The following is a 26333-nucleotide window of genomic DNA, read 5'->3' as shown; positions in this document are numbered from 1 at the left end:
CTTTAACCCCTCGAAAGTACTTCTCCGCTTTAGAGTATTTCCTGCTCGCGGCACGGCATGGAAACCTCCATGGATATCCAAGACAGTTCGATTCCGAATCCATCGCCAGGTACGTTCTGTTCTTTCCTGTCTTGTTCTGATTTCATCCCAAAAGGTGATGGAAAAATTGGAAAAGTGTCGCTTTTTGGGGGTTAATTTCTAAGTAATATAAAATGGCAACATTTTTATTTATTTATTAATTAACAAGTATCCCGACACTTTATAAAGAGAACCCTCGTAAAAAAGGAAAGAGTGAAAGGAGAATAATTTGTGCCGAACTTGAGGGTGTGTTTGGTCTGAGAAATTTTTTCAATTTCCTGTTTTTCTTTCCACAAGTTTTCAATGAAAATGCGTTTGGTAGAAATTTTGGTGGGAAAAAGCCATAAAAACTCCAAACTTTTTACTTTGTTTTGTGACGTGAAAAACCCCGAAGTTTGCTAATTATGACACATTTACTATAAACTTTTATTTGTGACACAAAAATCATGAACTTTCATTTGTGTGACACATTTACCCTAAATCATAAGGGCGTTTTGATCTTTTTACTTTTAATTTTTTTTCTTTTTTTTTCTTCTTCTTCCTTCCCTCTGCCGGCCATGGCGGTGCCGGCGGAGGGAAGCCGGCGCTCGGCGAGGGCCTCCCTCGCCCGGATCTGGCGAGGGCACCCTCGCTCGGCGAGGGCACCCCTTGCTAGATCCGGCGAGGGCACCCTCGCCGACGCCGGCGAGGGCACCTCGCCCGATGCAGGAGAGGGTGGCCCTCGTCGGCGTCGGGCGAGGGCCTCCTCGCTAGATTTGGTGAGGGCACCCTCGCCCGATGCGAGCGAGGGCGGCCCTCGTCGATGTCGGACGAGGGCCTCCCTCGCCCGATCCGGCGAGGGCACCTCGCCCGATGTCGGTGAGAGCACCCCTCGCCGGATCCGGCAAGGGCACCCCTCGCCGGCGTCGGGTGAGGGAGGCCCTCGTTCGGGTCGGACGAGGGCCTCCTCGCCCGACGCCGCCGAGGGCGGCCCTAGCCCGCCAGGCGGCGACCCTCGCCCGACGCCGACGAGGGAAGCCCTTGCCGGACACAGGCTTCCCTCCGCCGGCTCAACCATGGCCGGCGGAGGGAAGAGAGAGGAAGAGTAAAATAAAAAAGAAAAATAAAAAAACAAAAAAATAAAACGAAAATACCCTTAATGGGGTAAATGTGTCATAGTTAGCAAATTTCGGGATTTTTCACGTCACAAAACAAAGTTTGGGGTAAATCTGTCACTCGAGGCAAAATTGGAGGTTTGGTGGCTTTTTCCCAATTTTGGTTGTTGTGTTTTCAACATCTGAACTTCAAAACTTAAAACGACCAAAATTGACAGTATATTTATGAGGTTTGCTTTAAACAAACTACACTTGACATGTTTTTATAACTTTCATTCTTGTTGAAAGCTCTTACTTTTCACCCTCCAAAACGTCTTTTCAAGAAAATGGAAGTTGAAATAAGGAGAAATTTTTACTAAAACATTTCCGTAAACCGAATGTACCTTAAATACATGAGCTGACTCAAGAGGCAAAAATGTCAAGATTCGACTAAGTTGGAACTCATACAATTAAAGTTATGCTCTTAACCCGAGTCTAGGGTACCTTAAATCATGCGATGGACTCAAGTATGTATCCTAAAAAGACATTACTTAGAATTTTCTAGTGTGACCGATGGAAAATGACTCCTAAATAATTTGGAAAGTCCAACTAAATCATCGGAAAAATTTTTCTTTTTGAAAAAGAGCTTACATCCAAATTATCGGGGGACGCAAAATTCTTTGTCCCGGTAATTTTAACGAAGTGATTTAAATTGTCACCATAGAACAAGATGAGGACTGGACTTATAACCAAAGTATAGGATTAAAAGTGAGATTTCCCAACCTACGAGACCGAACAAATATAATTCCTCTAGACCAAAAATGCAAAAGCTAATATAGCTAATTGAGGAAGAAGTGTCGGAAAAGTCCTTAACTTGTTATATTTGTGCTAATTTAGTCATAATTTTTTTTATTAGTGCAAATTTAATTCTAAACCTTTTGACATTATGTCAATTTAGTCATTCTGACCAACAAAAAAAAATTTAGTCATTTTGATTAATTTTGGCTGAATATTATTGATATGGAAGTTGATCGAATAACAAGGTATGGCCGGTGTTGAAGTGTGATAATTTTTAATAATATTTTATCTATTTTAAATATTTATTTATTTATGTATTTATTTTCCTTTTTCTTTTTTGTCTCCCTTCTCCTCCTTCTTCCTCTAATTGATTGCCAGACTATTGTGATTGGCCAGAGGTGAGGGCCAGCGAGGTTGATGTTCTTGGCCTCTGGCAAGCCTCGTTAACCATGGGAGAGGCTCAAACTTGTTAGATTTGGTGAGGCTCAAGCCCCTGTTAGAGGCCGTGAGGTCGTGCTTGCGAGGGCTCGAGCCCTCGATAGTGGCTAGGCAAGGATTGACCTTGTTGCATTTGGCGAGGTCGGAGGTTACCCTCATGGCCTCTGACAAGGGCTTGAGCCTCAAGAGTGGCCAGTAAGGTTGACCTCAACCTCGTTGGTCCTCGCCTTTGGCTGATCACCGAGGTCCGGAGATCAGTTGGAGGAAGGAGGAGGAGAAGAAAAAAAAAAGGAAAAAAAAAGAAAAAAATTGAAAAATATTAAAAAACTATTAAAAGTTATCAACGTCGATGCTGCAGTGTCATGTCAATTGATCGGTGTTTAGACCAGCAATATCCTACCAAAATTAGTCGGAGGAACTAAATTGGCACTAAGTTAGAATGTTTAAGACTAAATTGACACCAACGTAATAGATTTAAGAATATTTTGCCCGCTAATTGATTCATCTTTCTTGACCCATGGGCGTGATTATTCCTTTCAAGTGAAATGTCGTACAAAGAAATTTCATCAGGGCAGGGCAAAACAAATAGGTTCTACATAGTTTACTTACTTTTAAGAGACTACACGAGACTAATTTCTTTAACACATGATCCCCAAACCAGTCAATTCACTACAGTCATCTCCCAGAAAGAAATATGTGACATCGTTTTGAGTGAAAAATAACTTGTCAATAAAAGTGGTTGTCACTGTCATGACAAAGTTTAAGATAACATTAGATGAGAAAATTCACTAACAAACACACGGTGAAAGATACATGCATGGCTGAACGTTCTTGCCACAAAAACAACAAGAAATAACATGGGTTTTCTAATAAAAATTAGATCAATTCTTTTTCCCAACCATTATGTTTATCCAATAAAGTTAAACAATATACTCATTTAAGAAAAAAAATCCATGCAATGCATTTGTATGAATGTTGTAAACTCGTATCTTGTATAGATGGTGACTTATATATTAATTTATTAATCAATAAAATTGATATGATTAAGTTAATTCATAATTTTTTTATTTATGTATAGTTCTATTATAGTTATCATGTGGAATTATGAAGATACATAAATTTTGTATAAACTTAATTTATGAATGATGCGGCATATAAGATTTAATGGCACCAAGATCTTGAAAATAACTCATCATCTCTATTAATTTAAACATTAATTGTTTTTTTTTTTTTAAGTTTACCATCTAAGTTTAATATAGAAAATTTCAGGCATCGAATGAGCCTGATACTACTTTTGTATACATGATCCAAAGCGTACAAAATGTAATTAATTTTTTTTTAAAGTTATTTATGTCAATTTCTCTTTTGGTAACACAGAGGTTCGCATAGACTTGAGTTCGGAGGACATGGCAACTGATCAAGCTTGCCAGGATAGTTGCAAAACAACAAGAGGTTTGTCACTTTGAACTTTTAATTTTTGTTTTTCATAAATCTTGAGTTTCAAGCATCTTAACTTTTTCAATCCCAAATACTTCAAGTCTCAAAGCATACATATGCTGACATATAAATTGAAATATAACCTTTTTTATAATTTTTAAAATCTGGATAATATCTTGAATTATAATTGAGAAAGCCCAATTTTTATTTTTTATTTTTTTACTTCCGAAATGTAAACGAATGTGCTCATAATTTACTTAACAATATCATGGATAAGATCAATCGCAATGAGACAAAAACTTACAAAATCGCATTGTCCACTATATGAAAGCTAGAACGTCCCTCCCACTAATTGATGATACAATTTCTATCTCGAAAAGAAAGTCGTGATCTTTGTTAAGTTTAACGTTAATTTCTTTTTCTTTTTTTGTTTAAAAGTTTACTATCTAAGTTCAATGAAAAGAAAATTCATGCAATGTTTGAGCTAGTAGCAATGTTTGAGCTAGTATGCATGATATAAAGCATACGAAGTGGAATTAAATTTTCTAAGGTTGATTATATTCATTTCTCTTTATGCTAAGGCATGGCGACTGATAAAGCTTCTCAAGATGGCTGCAAAACAACCAGAGATTTGTCTTTGAACTTTTAATTTTCGTTTTTCATAAATCTTGTGTTTTATGGATTTTGACTTTTGTTAGTCCAAGTCACTTTGAATTTCATCCAATATATGGAACCTAGAAGGTCTCACAAAACTAATTCCTAATTTGATACCTATCTGAAAAAAAAAAAAAAACAGAGAAAACTCACGATCTAAGTTTAACATTGATTTTTTTTTTTTTTTTGCTTAAAATTTTACCATTTAAGTTTCAAGCAAACAATTCCATGTGATGAATGAGCCTGATACCAATAATGTATACATGATCTATAGCATATAGAGTAAAATTAATTAGGTTATTTATATTCATTGAATTTTTGGTAACAAAGAGTTTCACGAAAAAGGGATAACAGAAGGCATGGCAACTTATAAAGCTTCCCAAGTTGGTCGCAAAAAACCTAGGGGTTTGTCTCTTTTTGAGCTTTTAGTTTTAGTTTTTCATAAACCTTTTGTTTAATGCATTTTGACTTTTGTTAGTCCAAATCACTTTGAATTTCACAGCATACAAATGCTAACATATAAACTTACATAAAATCTTTTCATTTTTTTTTTTTAAATTTGAACAATATCTGCATTTGAGAAACCCCCAAAGGAAATTGCAGATTATGAATGATATTGCAGATTATATCAATGGCAACTATGAATTAAAACTCAGTAAAAACGCATTGTCTGATGTATGAAACTAAGAAGGTCTCACAAAACTAATTCATGATTTAATACCTATTTATAAAAACTCATGATCTTTGTTAATTTTTCTTGTTTAGAAATTTACCATATAAGTTTTGTGCAGAAAATTCCACTGCAATTAATGAGCCTGATACCGGTCATCTATGCAAGATCTAAAGCATACAAAGTGTGATTAAATTTTCCAAGTTTAACTGTATTAATTTTCAAACACAGCAATCAAAAACTTTTACCAAATGTACTTTTATTGACAAATTTGGAAATGAAAATATTGGAAAATTTCCATTATATATTAGATGAAAACTTTCAGGTGGCGCTATTTCCATACCTTATATGACTAAATGCACCCCATTTTCTTTAAAAAGACAAAGTTGCCCTTAATTATTCGATTGCAATTTTAAGCGGTAGCCTCAATTTATTTACTTTCCTTTTTTGTTAGCTTTTCTATTTCTGTATAGGATCTAGTTGCCATAACTAAGAACATCACATGTTTTGTTTTTCTTTATTGTGGATATCCCTTTTATATTAAATGCATTATGTTTTCTCTTTATTTTTAGATTTTACTTCCATAAAAATTAATTTTGTTGAAAAGAGAAATTTCGGAGAAACCTATTTATTTTCTACATTAAGCAAATTTATGGAATTGAAGTTTCTTACTTGTGCTTTTGGGCTCAACAAAATTGAGGTGCTCGTTTTTGCGGATGGCATTATTCGGCTAAAGCCTTACAAATTAACTTGCCTAAATAGCTTGCCTAAGCTTGAGAAAGAAATGGCTTAATTTGGCAAGCTTGACTAATAGGACTTTCTAGAGAGAGGTGAATAAGGGGGGAGTAAAGACTCCATTGGTGTCAAGGGACAGAATGAACTTTATCCTAAGAAAGAGGGACAAAGTCACCTTAAAGCAATGGTCTGATCACTAGGAAATGAACCTAATGATTTGAGCTAGCTTGCCAACTTGTATAGGTCTTGTTTATATTCCCAGTGATAATCATTTTCATTCAAGTAATCCAACCACTATAACGTAAAACCAAAATAAAAAAGTTATGCTTTACTTGCATACATTTACAATAGGCGAGGTACTTCTATAAAAAGAAGAAATGAACTCCGCTTAGGGGGACCAAAATTCTTTGATAATTGGATATCTTACCCTTTTCGCATCCTCCATTTACTTTGTTGTTGAAAGACTGCAATGAGGAGAGCAACCCAATGGCGCTGCAACCAAGTGAAATACAAGGAGATTTGAATCTTGCTGGACCACCACCAGGTACATATTTATGTTCCAACCCAGAAAAATAAATGAACCTAATGATCTGTGGCCCCAGAGTCTGAGCCTGCTTGCCAACTTGTATAGTTCTTGTTTATATTCCCAGTGATAATCATTTTCACTCAAGTAATCCAACCACTATAACATAAAACAAAATAAAAACAAGTTATGCCTTTACTTGCATACCTTTACATTAGGCGGGGTACTTCTATAAAAAGAAGTAATGAACTCCGCTTAGGGGGACCAAAATTCTTTGATAATTGGATATCTTACCCATTTTCGCTTCCTGCATTTACTTTGTTGTTGAAAGACTGCAACGAGGAGAGCAACCCAATGGCGTCGCAACCAAGTGAAGTACAAGGAGATTCGAATCCTGCTGAACCACCACCAGGTATATATTTATGTTCCAACCCAGAAAAAATTATGGTATAAGCGATGTGGTCTTATAATTTCTTCGTTTCCCTTATCTAGTTTGGCGGCATATGTAATTGGAACTAAATATAGGACCAAAAATAAATAAATTTCCAACTACGAACTAAAAATGCAAAAGCACTGTGTAGCCATCAAATACAGTTGATTGATTCAAGAAACCAGTAAGCAAAAGCAAAACGTATTACTCAAAGTCAAATATCCTAAATTTGGTATGACTTGGCTGCACAAGTTCCCTCGTAGTTTTGGATGATGGTGCGACTGCTTTTTGTCAATCCTAGTTTCGTCACTCATAAGAACTCAATGACCAGTTTGTTAAAATTAATTACCAGAAAATTTCCTCTTATCGGAAAGTTTTGTCCGAGCAATCACCTTGGGAGGACTAATTATTTTCTATGTCTACTTGAAGTGCAAATCGGATTGGCAATTGGTTGTACAACAAAGCAATTTCGAGAGTGGATGGCAAAACAAACGGGTTTGGAATATTTAATTACTTATCATTAAGAGAGTACATAAGACTCGTCCTTTGAAGACATGATTCTCAAGCTAATCAATTCACTATAGTCATCTCCAGAAAGGAAATTATGTTGTTGTTCCAAGTCAAAAATAACTTGTCAATAAAAATAATTGTCACTATTATGAGTGATGAACTTTTGACACTTCTGATATCTTTATACTTATTTTAGACCAGACAAAGTGAGATGCCCATTTTTGTCGATAGCTTTATTCGGCTAGAAGCTCGCAAAGTAACTTGCTTGAATAAGAGCTTGAAAGGAGAAGCTTAACTTGGTAAAGACTCCTTTGGTGTCAAGGAGTAGAATGAACCGTATTGTAAGAAAGAGAGACAGAGTCACCTTCAAGTAATAGTTCGATCACTAGGTACTGAACCTAATTATGTGTGGCCCCAGAACCTAAGCCAACTTGCCAACTTGTAAAGGTCTAGTCTTTATTTCCAGTGATAATTCTTTTTACACTCAAGTAATTCAACCGCTTTGACCAAAAAAAAAGAAGGTAATTCACTCGCTATAAAGTGAATAAAAAATTATATGCTTTACTTGATTTAGGTGTAGGTTTAGGAGGCACTTGTATAAAAGGAAGGAATGAACTCGGCCTAGGAAGACTAAAACTCTTTAATATTTGAGTATCTTACCCATTTTTGCATCCTCCGTTTACTTTGTTGTTGAAAGATTGCATCGTGGAGAGCATCCCAATAACGCTGCATCCAAGTGAAATACAAGGAAATTCGAATCCTGCAGAACCATCACCAGGTACATGTTCATGTTCAAAACCAGAAAAATTTATGGTACAAGCGATGGGGTCTTATAATTTCTTTGTTTCCTTTATCTAGTTTGGCGGCATATTTAATTGGAACTAATTACAGAGGCCGAAAAAATTAAATTTCCACGAACCAAAAATGCAAAAGCAATGTGTGGCCACCAAATACTGCTAATTGATTCTTTTTCTCGGGTCAATGGCATGACTATCCCTTTCAAGTAAACAGTGAGCCACAAAATGTATCACTCAAAGTCAATCTCCTAATTTGGTATGACTTGGCTCCACAAGTTCCCTTATAGTTGTTGATGATAATACCACTGCCTTCTGTTATCCTAGTTTTATTACTTACATGCCCTCAATGACCAGTTCATTAAGGTTAATTACCAGAAAATTTCCTATTATCAAGAGAGTTTTTGTCCAAACAATTACCTCATAAAGACTAATCATTTTCTATGTCTACTTAACGTACAAATTGAATTTGCCGCTGATTGTACTACAAAGAAATTTCATCAAGAACAAAGGACAAAACAAATGGGTTCTAAATAGTTAATTACCTATCATTAAGAGACTACACGAGACTAAGCCTTTGAAAACATGATCCTCGAACAAGTCTATTTGGTGGAGTCAACTCCAAAAAAGAAATATATAATGTTGTTTTGAGCCAAAAATAACTCATCCAAGTGTAAATTGAACATTAAAGAAGAAAATTCACTATTAAGCACCTTGTCCAAGATATATGGAATGCTGGAGTGTTATTGCCATACATAATATGGCTTTTGTAGGAAAAATTAGATCAATTTCTTTTTACTAACCGTTATGTATTTCCCGTCAAGTTTAATCTATATAATTTATTTTTAAAAAAATCCATTCAATGCATCGGTGTCATAAGAGTAATCATGTTACGAACTTGTATCGCGTATCAATGTAACTAATAAATTAATTGTATTAGTTGATGAAATCGATATGATTAAGTTAATTCATTTATTTTTATTCATGTGTAGTTGTAACAGAATTGTTATATCAAATTGCGAAGATACATAATTATTGGTATAAACTTAATTTATGAAGGATAACGCATATAAGATCAATGGCAACAAAAAATAAACACACTGTCCAATTTAAGAAAGTTAGAAGGTCCCACAAAATTAATTCATGATATAATACCTATCCTAAAAAAAATATGATCTCTATTGACTTTAACGTTAATTTCTTATTTTTGTTTAAAAGTCTACCATATAAGTTTAATATAGAAAATTTCATGGGCTAAAGGACATCATACTGGCCAAAAGTTTCGTATGACGCTCATTTTAGTGCCAAAAGTTTTCACTAGCTCACTTAAGTGTCAAATTAGAGAAAAATGATCATTTAGGGCACAAATGATAACTATTTTATTTCCGGTCAAAACTATTTTTTTGTTCTTGGGAATAGGTTTGGAACAAAAACTCGTTTGGTAATATAATTTCAATTTTTTTTTAGAATAAATTTTTAGTACAGAAATATGTTTGGAATAGAAATGAGAAATACAAATTATTTACTTTTTTATTTCTAGAACAAAAATGAGAAATAAAAAACTTCTCATCACTCCCCCACGTTACTGCCCCTCGATGGCCAGTGGTCGTCGATCGCCCGTCACCATTCGCCATTGCGTCCTAGAAGGAGAAATTTTGTGTCATTATCAAACGAATTTTTATTCTTAGAACAAAAATTTTGTATTGTTATCAAACGCGTATTTTTATTCAAAAACTTGTCTAGGAAATAGAAATAGATTTTTCTATTTCTAGAACAAAAAATGAATTCTGGAACATAGTGACTATCATTTGCACCCTTAAGTGTCTAGCAAGAATTTCGGACTAAAAGTATCATGTGGCACTTATAATTGAAATATTAAAATGAGTTGGCATTCTTTTAAAGAAATTTAGTCCACGTGGATGTGCAAAATGACATTGCTCAATCCAACGTGGCTGGGGTAGGGCATAAATGACATCACTCAATCCAACCAATCAAAAACAACATCACACCCAAGGAAGGTTTTGGGGATCGATCATCTTCAATATTGGATTACCGTCGCATCACTCTCCTTGTCACCATCGCCCACCGTCTCTATCGCTCACATGCACGGCCACCATCGGTCACTGTGCCGCCTCAACCATTTTCCCAAAGGCATCATCAAACTGAGCATGAGCTTGCTCACATGCTTGGCCACCATCACTGCGCCGCCTCAACCATTCTTCCAAAGGCATCATCAAACCGAGCATGAGTAGAGACATGGGCAGCCAGTATTAACCCACATTGGTTAGGGGTGAGTATGGTTTCATGGTAGAACCTGAATTCGGAGAATTGAATTGGTGGGAACCGATCTGGTTCTAGGTTTTAGAATATGCAGTTTTAGAATATGCAGGATAGGCTTCAGATTTCAATAGATGAGAAACCTATTTTGACGTTTCAAGAGAAACCTAGAATTGCTCACCCCCTATTTACGAGTATTCTTTTGCTACTCAAACCTGAATTGATTTGTTGAAGCCAAAGCAAAGCTATAGACTATCAACGACTAGCCACCGAGTCCTTGTTTGGTTGTGGCACACTTAATAAGTCCAGAAAACTAGGTAACTTCTGTCCTTTTTTCATGTTAAAATCAGGAAAAAAAAATGACAAATTAGTCTTAACTAAAAATAAAATGAAAAAAAAGAAGGAAATTGGCCAGTTCCTAGTAGGCCCTGTGACTTAAGAAAGGGTAGGTTCTAGGTTCTAAAAAATTAGGAACCTATTCTGGTGGGTAGCTTTCAGGTTCCAAGGGAACTTGGAGCCACTCACCCCTAACACCGGTCTCTTGCTATTCACCACCCTTGCTGGTCACCCGCGAAGCCGCAGTAGTTCATCCCATGTTGCTCTGTTTTCTGGCGAAGGCGGCTTGATGAGTTTGGGGGTCGCTCGAAGCTCGTTCATTAGCGTCAATCACTAGTGACAGCTTTCCTCACCATTTTCAAGCTGCCGGAGCCACTGCTGACCATCCCCATTTGTCATCCTGGAGCAATAGAGAAGCGACTCTGTTCTGCCTAGTTCTGCCTTGTTTGACACTTAAGAGATTTAGTCTGAAATCTATAACGAGAAAATTTTAAAGATTTTAGGAGGCAAAATAGTGAAAGCGATCACGGCCAGCCAGGAGGATAAATCAATAGGATATTTTTACTTGAAAATATGATGGGCAAGAAGCAAGATAGGTAAGAGATTGAGCGGGGGGTTGGAAAAAGAGATATTAAGGGAAAGAATCAAGAATTTAATGCTCATGGAATGAGCTGGCCATGAAATCGTTGGGGTGATGAGTAAACTTAGGAAAGGAATAGATGGGATTTGCAGCAATATGGAAAGAATATTCATTCACTCGACCAAATTTGGGCGTTCACACGCAGAAATACAAACGAGAAAACTTGAATGAAGCAAATGGAGATTTGATGGCAAATCACGACAAGAGGGCCAAATCCAGGGATTTGAGTGCATGAACGAAGGAAGCTTTTGTCCAGAGGGGAACTTTTGGCTGGAGTGGAGGCCAATACGAGAAACACAATCAGAAAGAGGAAGAGACGTAAAAGGACTATCATCTTTTTGCTGGGCAGTTCACGATTAGCAAGGTTGTGACCACGGAGGACCTGCAGAGGAAGAGGCGTGAAAGGTCCTCTCTTTCTTTCTCTCTCTCTCCTCCTCTCTGAGCTTCAATGGAGGATCTGAAGATGGACGACCCATTTTCTTCCTCCGAACTTCGTGACCACCCTCCATCTCCGAGAGCAATGGATCCGGCGACGGCAGCTGCAGCAAAGACAGAAACAGCTCGAGACACGGTGACGATCACCCTAGGAAAACCATCACAACGACTGACAGATGCTGCTGCAGCCGCCGTTCCCACCTCCAATGCAAAAGGACCGGCAAAATTAGGGTTTATGTTTGGGGAAACATGGAAACAACGTGATTTGGGACTGCTAAGGCTGACTAGGCACACCAATAAACCACATAAGTCAGAAAATTGCTAAAAAGAAATTGTCATATTGGATTTTTGATGACCAAAATCGGAGTTGGCACTCAAATAATTAAGTGATTAGTTTTTTCTTAAAATGGCACTTAAGTGATCTGATTTTTTTTTTTTTTTTTTTTTTGGGTACTATCCTTTAGCCAAATTCCATGCAATGAATGAGCTTAATACTTGTTTTATAGATTATCTAAGGCTTACAAAGTGCTATTAATTTTTATAAGGTTATGTCCATTTCTCTTTTTGGCAACAATGAAATTCATGATAAGATACCTTTCTTGAAAAAACTGATGATCTCTATTGAGTGTGATGATAGGTTTTTTTTTTTCTTTGAAAGTTTACCATCTTAGCCTCATGCAGTCCATGCAACGAATGAGCCTGATACTAGTCATATGTACACAATCTAAAGTATACAAAGTGCAATTAATTTTTCTAAGGATGTTTATATTCATTTTTTTTTTTTTTTTGGTAACAAAGAGGTTCGCTTGGATGCAAGTTCAGAAGACATGGCAATTGATGAAGCTTCTCAAGACAGTGGCAATTCAAGCAGAGGTTTGTCACTTTGATCTTCGAACTTTTCTTTTTCATAAATCTTGTGTTTCATGAATTTTAACTTTTCCTAATCCAAAAAATTTTAAACAACATATAAATGCTAACATAGTAATTTGAATATGACGCTTCCATGATTCTTAATATTTGAACAATGTCTTGAATTATATTTGGGAAAGTCCAGAAAGAAATACTCTCTAATTTCCAAAGAGTAAAAGAACGCAGTCCTAATTTACGAATGATATGGCGGATGAATAAAAGGCCACAGGAAATAAAAACTCACTAAAGACCCATTCTCCAATATATGAAAGTAAGAAGGTCCCAAAAAGCTAATTCTTGATACAATACTCATCTCGAAAACTAACTCATGATCTCTTTTAAGTTTAATATTGACATTTTTTTTTTTTTAAAGTTTACCATCTAGTTTGTTGCAGAGAATTCCATGCACGAATGAGCCTGATTCTAGTCATGTGTACATGATCTATAGCATAAGTGTAATTAATTTTTGTAAGGTTATTTATGTTCATTTCACTTTTGGTAACAAAGAGGTTCATGAAGAATCGAGTTCAGAAAGCATGGCAACTAATGATTCTCCCCAGTACGGTCGCACAACAACTAGAGGTTTGTCTTTGTTTCTAAAAAATTTTGTGTTTCGTGCATTTTGTTTTTTTTTAATCCGAAATATTTTAAATTTCACAGCATACAAAAGCTGACTCATGAATTTAACTATAATCTTGTTCATCATCTTTAGAATGTGAATAATATCTTGAAATTATAACTGAGAAAGCCCAAAATGAAAAACGTTTTTACATCCGAAGAGTAAAAGAACGCTGTCATAATGTATGAACGATATCGTGGATACATCAATAGCATCAAGAAATAATTACTAACTAAGAACACATTGTCCAATATATGAAAGTTGAAAGGTCCCACAAAACTAATTCAAGATACAATACCTATCTCGAAAACAAATCATGATGTCTGATAATTTTTTTATTCGTTTAAAAGTTTACCATGATGCAGAAAATTCCATGCAATCGATGAGCCCAATACTAGTTATGTGTAGATAATCTAAAGCAATGTAATTATTTTTCGTAAGCTTATTTATGGTCAATAATCTTTTGTGTAACAAAGAGGCTCACGAAGAAGGATATAGGGAAGGCATGACGACTAATAAATCGTTCCAAGGCGGTCAAAAAACAACTAGCTGTTTGTCACTTTGGACATTTAATTTTGTTTCTCATAAATCTCGTATTTAATGTATTTTGACTTTTTTTTTTCCTAAACGTTTTGAATTTCATAGCATATAAACGCTGACATATATATTCAATGTATACTTATCATTATTTTCAAATTATGAATAATATCTTGATTTATAATTGAGAAAGCCCAAAAAGAAAGACCTTTTACTTCCAACGAGAAAAAGAACGCGGTCATAATTTAGGAATGAATTGCAGATAAGATCAATGGCAACAAGAAACAAAAACTAACTAAAAAATGAAAAACACATTGTCCAAGGTATGAAAAGTTAGAAGGTCATACAAAACCAATTCATGGTACAATACCTATCTAGAAAACAACTATGAAATGCACATTTGCTTGAAACAATTCATAAATAATTGTTTTACGTCTTTGAGCATGATCTCTATTAAGTTTAATGCTTTTCTTTTCTTTAAATGTTTATCATCAAAGTTTAATGTCGAAAATTCCATGAAAGGCATACAAAGTGTAAACTAATTCTAGGAATAAATGCACTGGAAATCTTAAATCTTGTCATGAAAGTGCAATTGAATCCTAAAACTTCTAAAATATATAATGAAGTCCGAAAACTTGTCATCAAAGTGCAATTAAGTAATAAATTTTTTTACGAAAATGTAATTAATTCCTAAAACTTTCAAAAAGTGCAATCAATTGAAGGATTTGATTGGATCACTTTCACAAATTTTATGATTTGATTGTACTTTTTTAAAGCTTTATGACTCAATTACACTTCATGACAAGTTTTAGAATTTAATTTCATTTTTTGGAAGTTTTAGGACTCAATTGCATTTCGTGACAAGTTTTAAAACTTCTAATGCACTTATACCATTTTTCTAAAATTCTTTATGGTCATTCCAGTTTTTGGTAACAAAGAGGTTCACTAAGAAGGGAATTTGGAAGAATGGCCGTTAAGGCTAATGAAATGACCTAGGGCGGGTGAGCGGGCGGTTGGGGGGGGCGGGGAGGTTTGAGAATAAGTTTTATATTGCAGCTTGATAAATTTTGCATAATTAAACAGAATCAAGTTGATATAAGTAGGAACAATTTGACATATGCAAGGATAAGCTACTATCGATTGGCGGGTTTCTATCAGACATATATCTGAAAATAAATAGAGATAGAAGATTGTGCATGCAGATATTGGACTGGTTCGGCTAAAGATCATGCTTATGTTAACTCTATTAAATTGACAGCCACCAACAAGGCTGGAATTCACTAGTAGCTCGTGAGTCGTTATACATGTAGCTTGCATTTCTACTACTCTAAGTTGGTAGATCACTACCAAAATACATGCATTACTACAGTACTTGTACACTTCTCAAAAGATTTACAATTATGACTCTCAATATGCAAAGAAAATCAATTTAGCCATTGCAGATTGGAATAAAATCACCGGAGATCCGGTTGTCCATGCAATCAAATCTTCTAGCAAATTTGCCGCTTCCAGGAATAGTCGCCGAAATAGGAAATAATCCTTGTTCATCGGTATAATGGATATTTGATTGGATTCTCCTCGGAGTAAATAAATTCGCAATTCCAGGCTTTTGATTGGCCGTCGATTTCATTTAGATACGTAATAACAATCAAAGGAATATATGGGTCTTCGTTATTACTCCATGTGATCAAGAACGATCTTCTCAGTTTGATATAAGCGATAGCTTCTGTCGACCTTCCGCAATTTTGCCCAGTTATCCAGCTGATAATATTTCATCGATTTTCTTAAGCATATGTGTGAATGAGGCTTCCACAGACTTATTTACCTATTGGTTCTTCCAAGTCCTTAGAAACTTCCTCATCTGTTAAGTCGTTCACCCATAAAGTCCATCTAGTCTTCATTAGTTTGTACCACCCGAGCAGAAACAACACTCGTATCTATCAGATCATAAGTTCCAAGTTATGGTTCTGTCGAAATCAAAATTCTTGGAGGTTTTCTCAACAATAGCCACAAATTAAGCTTCCCAAGACGGCGGCAAAACAACTGAGGGTTTGTCAGTTTGAACATCTAATTTTCATTCCCCTTAAATATCGTGTTTCATCCATTTTTTTTTTTAATTTGAAACATTTTAAATTTCAGGGAAAATCCCAAATAATGGTTCAAAGTATACTTATTTTTTTTAAAATGGCATGAAGTGGATCTTATTTCGAATAAAGGCCTGAAGTAGTCATATCAGTCTCAAATGACCTAAAGTGATTATATTTGTTTTAAATAAGGGCCTAACCTCACTGGCTCACCGACCAGCAAAATTTTTTGGTTTCGTCGAAATACAATTTTAATCTAGATTAAATTACATTTTTTAGATTAAAATTTTTTAAAAATTAGACCTAAAAAAAAAAATAGAGGCAGGAGGAGTGGCCATTGCCCCATAGTTGATGGGGGCGGGGTCGCCAGTGCCTCGCCCAGGCACCAACGACCCTCGCTAACCAAAGGTGAGGGCCATCTACCCCTCGCTAGAGGTGGGAGAGGGCGGCAACCCTCTCCTAGATCTGGGCGACGGTCACCCACCCTTGCATAGGCACTAGTGGCCCTTGCCCAGTGTCACACCTCGATCTTTGATCGCATGCCCATCCCTCGGTGGTTGATAAATTTGCGACATCCCAGGACGCGTCGCCAACCCAATTCATTTTAATGCACATATAGAAGCAAATAAATACATCCATAGACAACAAAAAGATGGGACAGAAAAGTAGGGCCTAAATTTTAAAACCGCACAACACGCATTTATACACGATAGACTAGGTCATTTACAATACTAGTCTATATTTACAATTCTACGAAAGATCGATCCTCAAAACAAAGCTATCCTATGGCCAGCTAGTTGGACTTATTCACTGATTCTTCAGTCTCCACCGGGTCTGGATGAGATGGCAGGTTCTCCACTACACCATCGGGAGGATTAGCCGGATTCTCGTCTAGAGCAGCATCGATCACCAGAGGGGGATATCAAAAGTCCTAAGGGGACCCACCCGAAAACCATTGGGTTCGTAGCGGAACCACGCTTTAAATCGATGAGGTATCATATGAGGTGGATTCTCTTTGACCCAAACAGTGGTCACTATCAGTTCATACACCCAAAAACTTTCGAGTTCAGGGTAACTAGAAACCCACTCGGTAACCTTCATGGGATGACCATGATGTTCTAGAGGATTTGCCATCTAAGGACCCAAAAATGTTAGCCCATAACAGGGTGAGATAAGGTCTCAGCAAGTTCACCCTCCCTAAACTCTGACTATGAAGGAAATATGCCTAAGGACTGCCTATGCACACATAAGATGTAGGACTTACCTTTGCCTTAGTTCCTTCCTGCAAGTTAGAACAGTTCATAATTTCAACCAATCCACTCAATTCAATCAACCCATCAATCAATCAGTCAATTAGCTCAATTCGATATCAACAGTAATATCTATCAATTCAATATGACCACTGCTCACACAAGCTAAAATAATCATTCAATGCTCTCACAAGTTGTAATATATGGTCATAGCTTTCACAAGTTGATATAGATAGATAGTAGCTCGCACAAGCAGATAATATAGATCGTGCTCTCACAAGCTGATATAACGATCTTAGTTCACACAAGCTGATAAGGTATATTGCTTTTCACAAGTTGATGTATCAAAGCCCGTAGGCTGATACAGTATACTGCTTTTACAAATTGACGTGCAAAGGGGCCCAAAAGTGAATAAAAAGTATACTACTCTCACAAGCTAATGTATCAAAACTCGTAGGCTGATATAGTATACTGCTCTCACAAACTGACGTGCAAAGGGTCCCAAAAGTTGACGATAAATATGCTCGCACAAGCTGACATGCATATATGCTCTCACAAGCTGATAAACCACTAGGTTAAACGCACTCGATAAAAATAATCGTGTGTGGGTACATGGTTGGCTTGAGCCAAAAACACAATATTTTTCTTTTAGAAAATCTCACTAATTATAATATTCCATAAACACATTTTGGGCATTGTAAATCGATGCCCGATATTTTTTAATGAAATACCGAAATTACTCAATTTTGGAATAAATACCCAAAATTATAATTCTCACTTAATTTGTACAAATCAACACTCAATTAAATAAACCAATCCTACCATTGCAATCAGCACGAAATTCCGGTCACTGGCTCTCCTGGTATAATTTACATAAAATAATAAATAATTAAATAATTACCAAAATTAATTAATTAAATACAATTAAATACCCTAAATGCAAACTTAGGCCAGAAAAGCCTAATTAAATACCAAAATAGGCTTGGAAAAATTCTGAACTTGACTAGATAAATAATACAACATATCTAGTTGCTAATTAAGCCGATCTAACCACCTAACATACATAAACGAATAATTAAATTGCTAATCCATTCTAACTAACCACCTAAATCATACTTAGCCTAAATTAATCAACTCTTAAGCATCATTAACTCCCTAAGAAGAGTTTAGTGAGTAAACTCACTGGTTTTAAAATCCAATGAGTCCACGACGATAGCAAGGCGGAGACGGGCAACAAACTCCAAAGCGGCGACACCCTATGAGGCCCGAAAGCGGTCCCAAATAAACCTAGAAGCCCACGGTTGGACTGGACTACTTGGTTCTGGTTGTTGGGTCGAGAGGGCTGAACCGAAGCTAACTTGGGTAGAAATGGCGAGACGGTCGGCTAGGCGAGCGGGCGGAGCAAGCGGTGGCTTCCGACGGCGGGACGGGTGGCTAGGCGAGCTTGGCGGCCTACGACAGTGGCTTGGCTACGTCGGATAGGGGCGTGGGGATTAGCGGACGCAAGCAGGGAGGTGGACGATGTTGGCTTGGCTCGTAGGCGGCACAACAAGCAAGTGATGGTGCTGGATGGCGTTGGACGGCAGGGGCGTCGACGGGAAAGGGGGGACTCTCTTCGGTTTCTCTCTGGTTTTTGGAGCTCAAATCTTGATCAACAATGGATAAAGGAGGCTGGTTGAGGGAGAAGAAGACTGCAGAAGCCTTGGGGGTACCATTTGACCACAAATATCTTCTTTCTTGATCATTAGATGCCCCCCCCCACCTTGTCTACCCTATCCTCAGCCAAATAGCAGCCCACAAGCTTCCTTAGGAAGTCATTGAAGTGGTCCAAAGGTGGTGGTGGCCATGGCGTACGAATTTAGGCACAAACTCTCCCAAATTGAACCAATTTCTCTTCAATTGGACTTAAATCGGTCCCTATAAATTCCACCAAGATGTCCTCGATCAAATTGACATTTTTCATTGCCAATAGAACTAACTTGCATCCCAAAAAATGCGATAAAAGACGGTCCCCTCAATTTTCCAGTCGAAAACGACCCTCTAATGAAATTCTGCCAAAAATCTCGATTTGCAAAAAAAAATCTTTGGAGGATGAGTCGACAATCCTAAAATGACTCATGACATCAAAAAAACTTTTAAATTTTGAAATAGGATTCGAATTCGCGGTTAATTTCAATCTGGCGCGATTTTAGCGTGACCTAGCTGACTGGGTAGCTTTCTGGAATTTTTGATGCAATTGACCTGTGGTCTATTTATTTCGAGCCACAATGTACATCTTCGACACATTTGTGACTCTCGATTGTCATGAAAATCTCAATGTTTCAAATACGGGCACATGGTATCCAAAATGACAGAAAAATCGATCTAGTGTTGATCAACAAGAATTTTGATATCAGGTAGAATCACCCACACTTTGATCACACATCTCAGTCGAATCGACCTATCTCTGATATTTGATCAGTTTTGACAATGCCGTAATTACCATTGTAGATTAGCATGGTTGAGTAGTTGATTCTCGATTGAATTCTCAAGTCTATCGCATTAAAATCTTTTAATGGCTTCACCTGATAGGCAAGTTATCTTGTGAGTGGCCAACTTAGAGAAAATAACTATAGGAGCGTCGATGAAAAGTTCAACTTATTTAATCAAAAATAAAACCTAAAAATCAGGATGTCACACCTAGCACCCTCAGATCTAAGGCGAGGTCCGAGGGTGTTGGACGAGGGCCGTCGACTCTCGCCCAGGTGCTAACGACCCTGTTGGCCATCACCACTGCCCCACCAGCGATAGGGTGGTGGCCCTAGGCAAAAGGGAGCCCTCCCTCCCGTCTCTATTCTTTTATCTTTTTTTTTTTTAAAATTTGTTTAGTTTATTTTCTATGGAAAAAAAAGAAAAATTTTAAAAGACAATATTGCCTTTATCAAATAGTGAGTTGAGGCCCTTCTTTGAGACTAATATGGCTATTTTAGGCTCTTGTTTGAAACAAGATTCATTGTAGGCCATTATTTAAGAAAATGAGAATACTTCGAGTCCTTATTTAAAATAATGTCCACTTTAGGCCCTTATTAAAAAAAAAAATGAGGGCACTTCAGGTCTTTATTTGAAATTTTCCCTAAATTTCATAGTATACAAATGCTGGCATATAAATTCAAGTATAGTATTATCTTAATTTTTAAATTTTGAATAATATCTTGAATTATAATTGAGAAAGCCCAAAAATAAATATTCTTTTACTTGCAAAGAGTAAAAGAATACAGTCACAATTTATGAATGGTATTGTGGACAATATCAATGGCAATGAGACATAAAAACTAACTAAAAAACAAATTGTCCAAGATATGAAAGTTAGAAGGTCCCACGAAACTAATTTATGATACAATGCCTATCTCGAAAAAAACTTACGATGTCTATTATTTTAACTTTATTTTATTTATTTAAAAGTATTTCATCTAAGTTCAGTACATAAACTTCCATGCAATGAATGAGCATGATAGGAGTCATGTTTTCAAGGTTATTTATGTTCATTTTTCTTTTGGTAACGAAGAAGGAAGTTATGACCGACCAAAAATTAAAAAAAGAAAAAAAGAAAAAGAAGAAGAAGGAAGTTATGAAGACATGACAAATCCTGTGGAAGACTATCCGAGGTGGCGGCAACAAAAGGCCTGGAATCTATTAAATTCTAAAGGTTTGTCACTTTACACTTTTAATTTTCATATTTTATAAATCTTATGTTTCATGTACTGATTTATTTAATCCAAAACATTTTTATTTCACAGCAGACAAATTGTTAGAGAAGGTAATTTGACCAATGGGGTGGACACATGCGCCAAATTAACTAGTACAAACCCTATCTTTGATATCGTGTAAGAAAGTTCAATCATAAACCTCAAGCTAATAGTTGGAGGGAGAACATATATATAAAGTATATAAATTTCATAATCAAGTGACACAGGATATATCAACATGCTGAATATCATTTTTTCATTATTTTTAAAATCCGAATAATATCTTGAATAACAATTCGGACAACCCAAATAAAAAATACCTTTTTGCTTGCAAAGAGTAAGGAAGGTGAAAAGGTCCGTTGAGTAAACCACCACCTCTTCACTTGCATCCATGTTTTATCGAAACTTTGAGCAAGTGATATGATTACACTTGATCTGAAAATAAAAAATTACGAAAGGCTGATGAATTTTTTATGTGCCATTTTTGCAGTCCAACCAAGAGCGGTCGTCAATGAGAATGAGAACCATCGATCACTCTTTGATGCAGCACTGAGAGGTGATTGGAAAACTATCAAGAAAATCCTCAATAAAAATCATGCATCATTGACGGCCAAAATTATGACTATAGGAAATGAGTCTTTTACTGTGCTTGATATTGCGATTATGGCCACACAAGATCAGTTGGTTGAGAACCTGGTCAAGCGATTTCCTCGGGTTTATGAAGATCTCAATCCTAATAGAGCCCTTCACTATGCTGCTCAGGGAGGAAGATTAAAGATGGTAAAGGCGTTAATAGACAAAGCTGATGCCAGACCTGATATTAGAGAGACTGCCCTAAACCTTGCTACTTATTTTGCTCCTTCGCAATATAAGGAGGCCATCTGGTACTTGGCCAGGCGTTCAACATGCGCCCCATCTTCTGACACGATGTTCGGCCTTATCGATAGCGGCTATTTCGGTAGGATTTCACACTGACTCATCTTATTATAGCTGGCCATTTGGGTAGGATTTCACACCGACTCATCTTATCTCATATTTTCTTGAATTAACTTTTTTATTCTTGCATCCCAAAAGACATATGCTTATATTTAGCTCGCAAATACCCTGGCTTAACGACATCCAAGGGAACTGATGGCGTGGGCTGTTTGGATTACTTGGCGATAATTCCTTTTCACTTCCGTAATGGAGATCAACTCAATTTTTGGGAAAAATGTATTTACAAAAGTAGGTATTCACTGCGCTTCTTTTGTTGGATACGTGCAATTCAAGCAACTCCATCCACATAGCGTTCACTCTATTTGTTCCCATTTTCAGTTATCCCTCTCTGCTTGGTCAATACATCATTTGACGACTCCGAGGACACAAAAATGGCTCGAGGTATTTTTATTGATCTGTTTAGTGGATGGACTAACACAAAAAAAAAAAAAAAAAGAAAAAAAAAGAGCATATCATTCAGGGATCCTACTTTACAAAAAAGTTCAGGAACAAGGACTGCATCGATGTATACAAACTAATATCTTAACGATGATTTATGTCACAAATTAATATCTAATGTAACATTTGAAATGCTAGTGGAGAAGTCTTAGTCATTGTCGAATTGCCAAGCAGGCTTACTGAGAATTGTAGATTTTGGATTTCAGGTCATGGAGATTGATTGATACGAGTTGTTTTTTAAACATAATCAAGCATTATAAAGCATGAGCAATTTTCAATTCATGATTGTTCTATGTATCTTTTTGTTCATCATCAATTCCTAATTTCCTGACATGATTTATTATCTCCTCTTTGTGATGGTAGTACTAAAAGCACTTCATTGGATCAAGATATCACTATGGAATCTTGCCACAATACCAGGTATACGATATTGCCATGTTATGCAAACAAAAAAAAAAAACAGTAATCTCTAAATTTAAAGTGTATTATTGATACTATCAGTACATCCCTTTGAGATCATAGTAATAAATATAGACTGGCTCATCATTCGTACATTACGATAAGATATTATTCTAATCAATTTAATTCAACGTTTGAACTACATATATCCATTAGGTGAATCTACAAAGATATTCAATGGAAACCATATCTATCGATCCTCGCTGAATCTACCCCTTCTCCCAAAAAAAGAAAAAAAGAAAAAAGGAACACTTTTTTTTCTCATATGACATTGTGTGTGTTCATCAATAGATCTATATGTTCTGATGCCTGCATTTTGATTGCCAAGCCATCAAGTTTATTTTCTCAATTAATATTTTCTTTTCTCTGAGCTACTAAATATACATAAGAATATAGTGCAAATGTGAAAGCTTCTTTAACCTTTGGATTCTTCATCATTGGAAAATTTGCTTCTCTGATGTTACTTGCAGCACCTTTCATCAAAAGAAGTGGAGAATCGAAGTTGAGGCACTATTACTCGCTTGAGTTTGCAAAACAAGCTCTTACCGAGATAAAGAATGGTACAAGTACTCCCGAAATACTGGAGTATATATTAACTTCAGGCGTTGTCCTTGATGCTGCATCTCGCGGAGTCTTTGAAATTGTGGATTTATGTCTTAAATATTTTCCGGAGTTGATGTGGGATACCAATTTCGCAAAAAAACTGATCATAAAAGTTGTGGAGGGACGGCATATTGAGTTGTTTAGACTGGTGAACGAAAACTACCCAATTCGATATTTGGCTGAAGATAATTACATGGACTTTGACCTGATGGAGGCTGTAACCAAATGGTCTTCGAGATGTGTGTCCCCTGATGTTTCTGGAGCGGCTTTTCTTATGCAGAGGGAACTTCAATGGTTTCAAGTGAGTGATCCTCATTTGTTTACCCCTTTTGTGCTTTTTATTGATGTTTACATTGATAGGTGTCCTTTTTTTTTTTTTGAAGGCAGTGGAATTTAGAGGATTTTTTTCTTCTAAATGGCAGACATATATAGAAAATAAAAAGTCATACTGGGAAAAGTTTGTAGAACAGCGCGAAGGATTGCTCAAAGATGCAGGGCAATGGATGAAGGATACATCATCATCTTGTAGCCTTGTTGCAACTCTAATTATTACAGTAGCTTTTGCTGCAACTTTTACGGTGCTTGGAGGCAACGACGGTAGTAAGGGGATCCCAATATTTCTGAACAAGGGCTCATTCATGGTATTCGTCGTTGCAAATGCTCTTGCTCTCTTCTCCTCTGTCACTGCCACATTGATGTTCTTGGCCATTCTAACTTCACGCTACGCGAGCGAAGATTTCCTCTACTCACTACCAAGAAAAATGATATTGGGCCTCACTTTTCTCTTCCTCTCATTGGCTTTTATGTTGGTGGCATTTGGCTCTGCTCTTATGATTGTCTTGAGTGAACGATTGAAGTGGATTTACATCCCAATTACATTGTTGGCTGCCATCCCCATCATTTTGTTCGCAATCCTACAACTTCCCTTATATGTTGAAATGGTGGGATCCACCTTTCGACCTCACCTCTACCGTCCCCTGAAGCTTTGGAAATGATCTATGCTATTATTGGAGAAGGACATCTGCAATGTGATCTTTGTTTGCACTTGTTACTATGTGTGAAATGTGACTATCATGGTGTTTACTCATGTTTAGAGACTTTTGAAGTGCGACATCAGCCATATTTATACTAACATTTAATGTATGCTGTCAAGTGCATGTAAAAATAGTCAAGCTTTTTAAACTCATGGTTGGACTCATTTATAATTTCATTGTTATCTATTCACGTTGAGTCGAGTTCAAAATTTTCGCTTTTCCATTCCAGTTGAAATCGAGTATGATTTTTAATGCTTGATCACATTTGAGTCATGTTTTAGGTACCAAGTATGCATGTCAAGTCAACCTTGAGCTGCATACTATATCGACTACATAAATTGTGAAGCAGCCTTTTGGGATTCTTTGTAGTGTGTGTCCCTTTAAATATTCTTTGCTATCGAGATGCTTATTATTTGGAGCTTTGCGCCCCTTGTTTGCCACATATGTGATGCTTGGTATTTTAATGAACAATCAAATTAGCTGTCAGCGTATTCTCTTCTCCCAAAGACTTTCCCATGTACATTTCTTATCATATCTCATAGATTTATGTGACACATGATTCATACAATGTCGATACCTAAATTTTGACTATTCTATTTAATCATTCATTGTACAATAAATTAGAACTTATGACACTGGAATAGTCAATCGTGAATTTGTTACCACCCCTTAATTTTGTCATGGCTTGTAGTAATAGTTATAGCAAACTAACAAACCATTACCAAACAAAAAATGCAGTAAACCATTACATCTGAAGCAAAAACTAAGCAAAACAAACTAACATTAACAATACACAACTAAGGAAAAAAAAAACCTTTGAGTGCTCACAACCAATGAATTTCAACTCCAACCTTACATATTCACTATAGATCACAACAAAAAATCTTGTTCCATCAAAATTTGCGGCAAATCAATAACACACTTTACATATAAATAACCCGATACAAGTATATATTCCACATCTTCGACTATGGTAGAAATACAAATTTCTTTTCATTACTCACTTCACATTTGAATAGACTATACAAGAGAACAACAACACAATCAATGCCCAGTAAAAGTTTCTTTCAATTTTCAGCCTTGAAACGTCATTCTTCAAATGGTCGACTAGAGATGTTAAACCCTTCATTTGAGCTTGTACTGAGTCGAAATCCTCCAAGTCATCCATTAATGTAGCTGGAGGTTGATGTTGGCCTTTAAGTAGCTCCAAAATCACCTCTGTCACTCGAATTTCGCGTCAAACCATTTGAAATATTTGCACTTTGAGCCTTCTCTAGACCTATCGCACCCATGGAATCTTCTTCGAGGATTCAACCAAGTCTAAGATGTTCTTCTCAAACTTGGTAACCCGCAATAACAATAACAGTCACTATCTAATTCACTTTTTTGGAACGAATGTGAGCCACTACTAAAGCTTCCGCCCTCTATTTGTAAGATCAAGTTAATAATTTTGAGGGAAAATCAAAGTCGGTACTCAAATTGGCCGATTAGGGAAAAGCGCCAAATGGCATCATTTTGTTGTTTGCATACTGACTATACTCTCCGTTAAGCCACGTTGGCTTTAAAATTAATAAAAAAAAAAAGTGCTGGATTTTCGGTCAATCAGATTGGCATTAGCACTTAAATAATTGTTTTTCAAAATTTTTAGCACTTAAGTGATCCAAAATAAACTTTTGGTATCAAAGTGAGCGTCGTACATAACTTTTGACATTTTTAGTGTACTTTCCCCTAGTTTCTACTTTTCAATGCATGATGGACTTGGATATATAGTTCCACAAATATAAACCTTTCGAAGCTTTATTTTTTTTCTTTTAACTTTTATTAAGGTTGAAAAGGATTGTCTTTCAAACG

The 26333-nt window shown here is 36.4% G+C and overlaps 1 protein-coding gene across 2 annotated transcripts; it reads left to right on the top strand.

The window, feature by feature from the left end:
• On the top strand, positions 1 to 24683 carry LOC108958440. 2 transcript variants are annotated; one of them, XM_039308596.1, is made up of 14 exons: positions 1 to 109; positions 3765 to 3839; positions 6347 to 6427; positions 6738 to 6818; positions 8044 to 8124; positions 12627 to 12701; positions 13245 to 13319; positions 20775 to 20912; positions 21443 to 21910; positions 22027 to 22176; positions 22267 to 22329; positions 22750 to 22806; positions 23316 to 23749; positions 23832 to 24683. In XM_039308596.1, exons 1-14 carry the CDS (start codon positions 58 to 60, stop codon positions 24441 to 24443), a joined length of 2442 nt encoding a protein of 813 aa, XP_039164530.1. In that variant the 5' UTR covers positions 1 to 57; the 3' UTR covers positions 24444 to 24683. The 2 variants fall into 2 exon arrangements, with proteins under 2 accessions (XP_039164530.1, XP_039164529.1); XM_039308595.1 differs by having other exon boundaries at positions 20772 to 20912.
• Positions 24684 to 26333: the final 1650 nt, after the last annotated feature.

Source organism: Eucalyptus grandis, chromosome 3, assembly GCF_016545825.1.
Source record: "Eucalyptus grandis isolate ANBG69807.140 chromosome 3, ASM1654582v1, whole genome shotgun sequence".
In the NCBI taxonomy this organism is placed as follows: domain Eukaryota; kingdom Viridiplantae; phylum Streptophyta; class Magnoliopsida; order Myrtales; family Myrtaceae; genus Eucalyptus; species Eucalyptus grandis.
This window is presented reverse-complemented; position numbering and strand designations above follow the sequence as displayed.

What these genes read in the sequence shown, in the direction of transcription:
- LOC108958440 (XM_039308595.1), top strand. Translation starts at nt 58, where the DNA reads ATGGAAACCTCCATGGATATCCAAGACAGTTCGATTCCGAATCCATCG. An exon ending in TAGTTGCAAAACAACAAGAG is followed by an intron (nt 3,840 to 6,346) that starts GTTTGTCACTTT and finishes TGTTGTTGAAAG; the next exon opens with ACTGCAATGAGGAGAGCAAC. An exon ending in GGAAAAATGTATTTACAAAA is followed by an intron (nt 22,177 to 22,266) that starts GTAGGTATTCAC and finishes TCCCATTTTCAG; the next exon opens with TTATCCCTCTCTGCTTGGTC.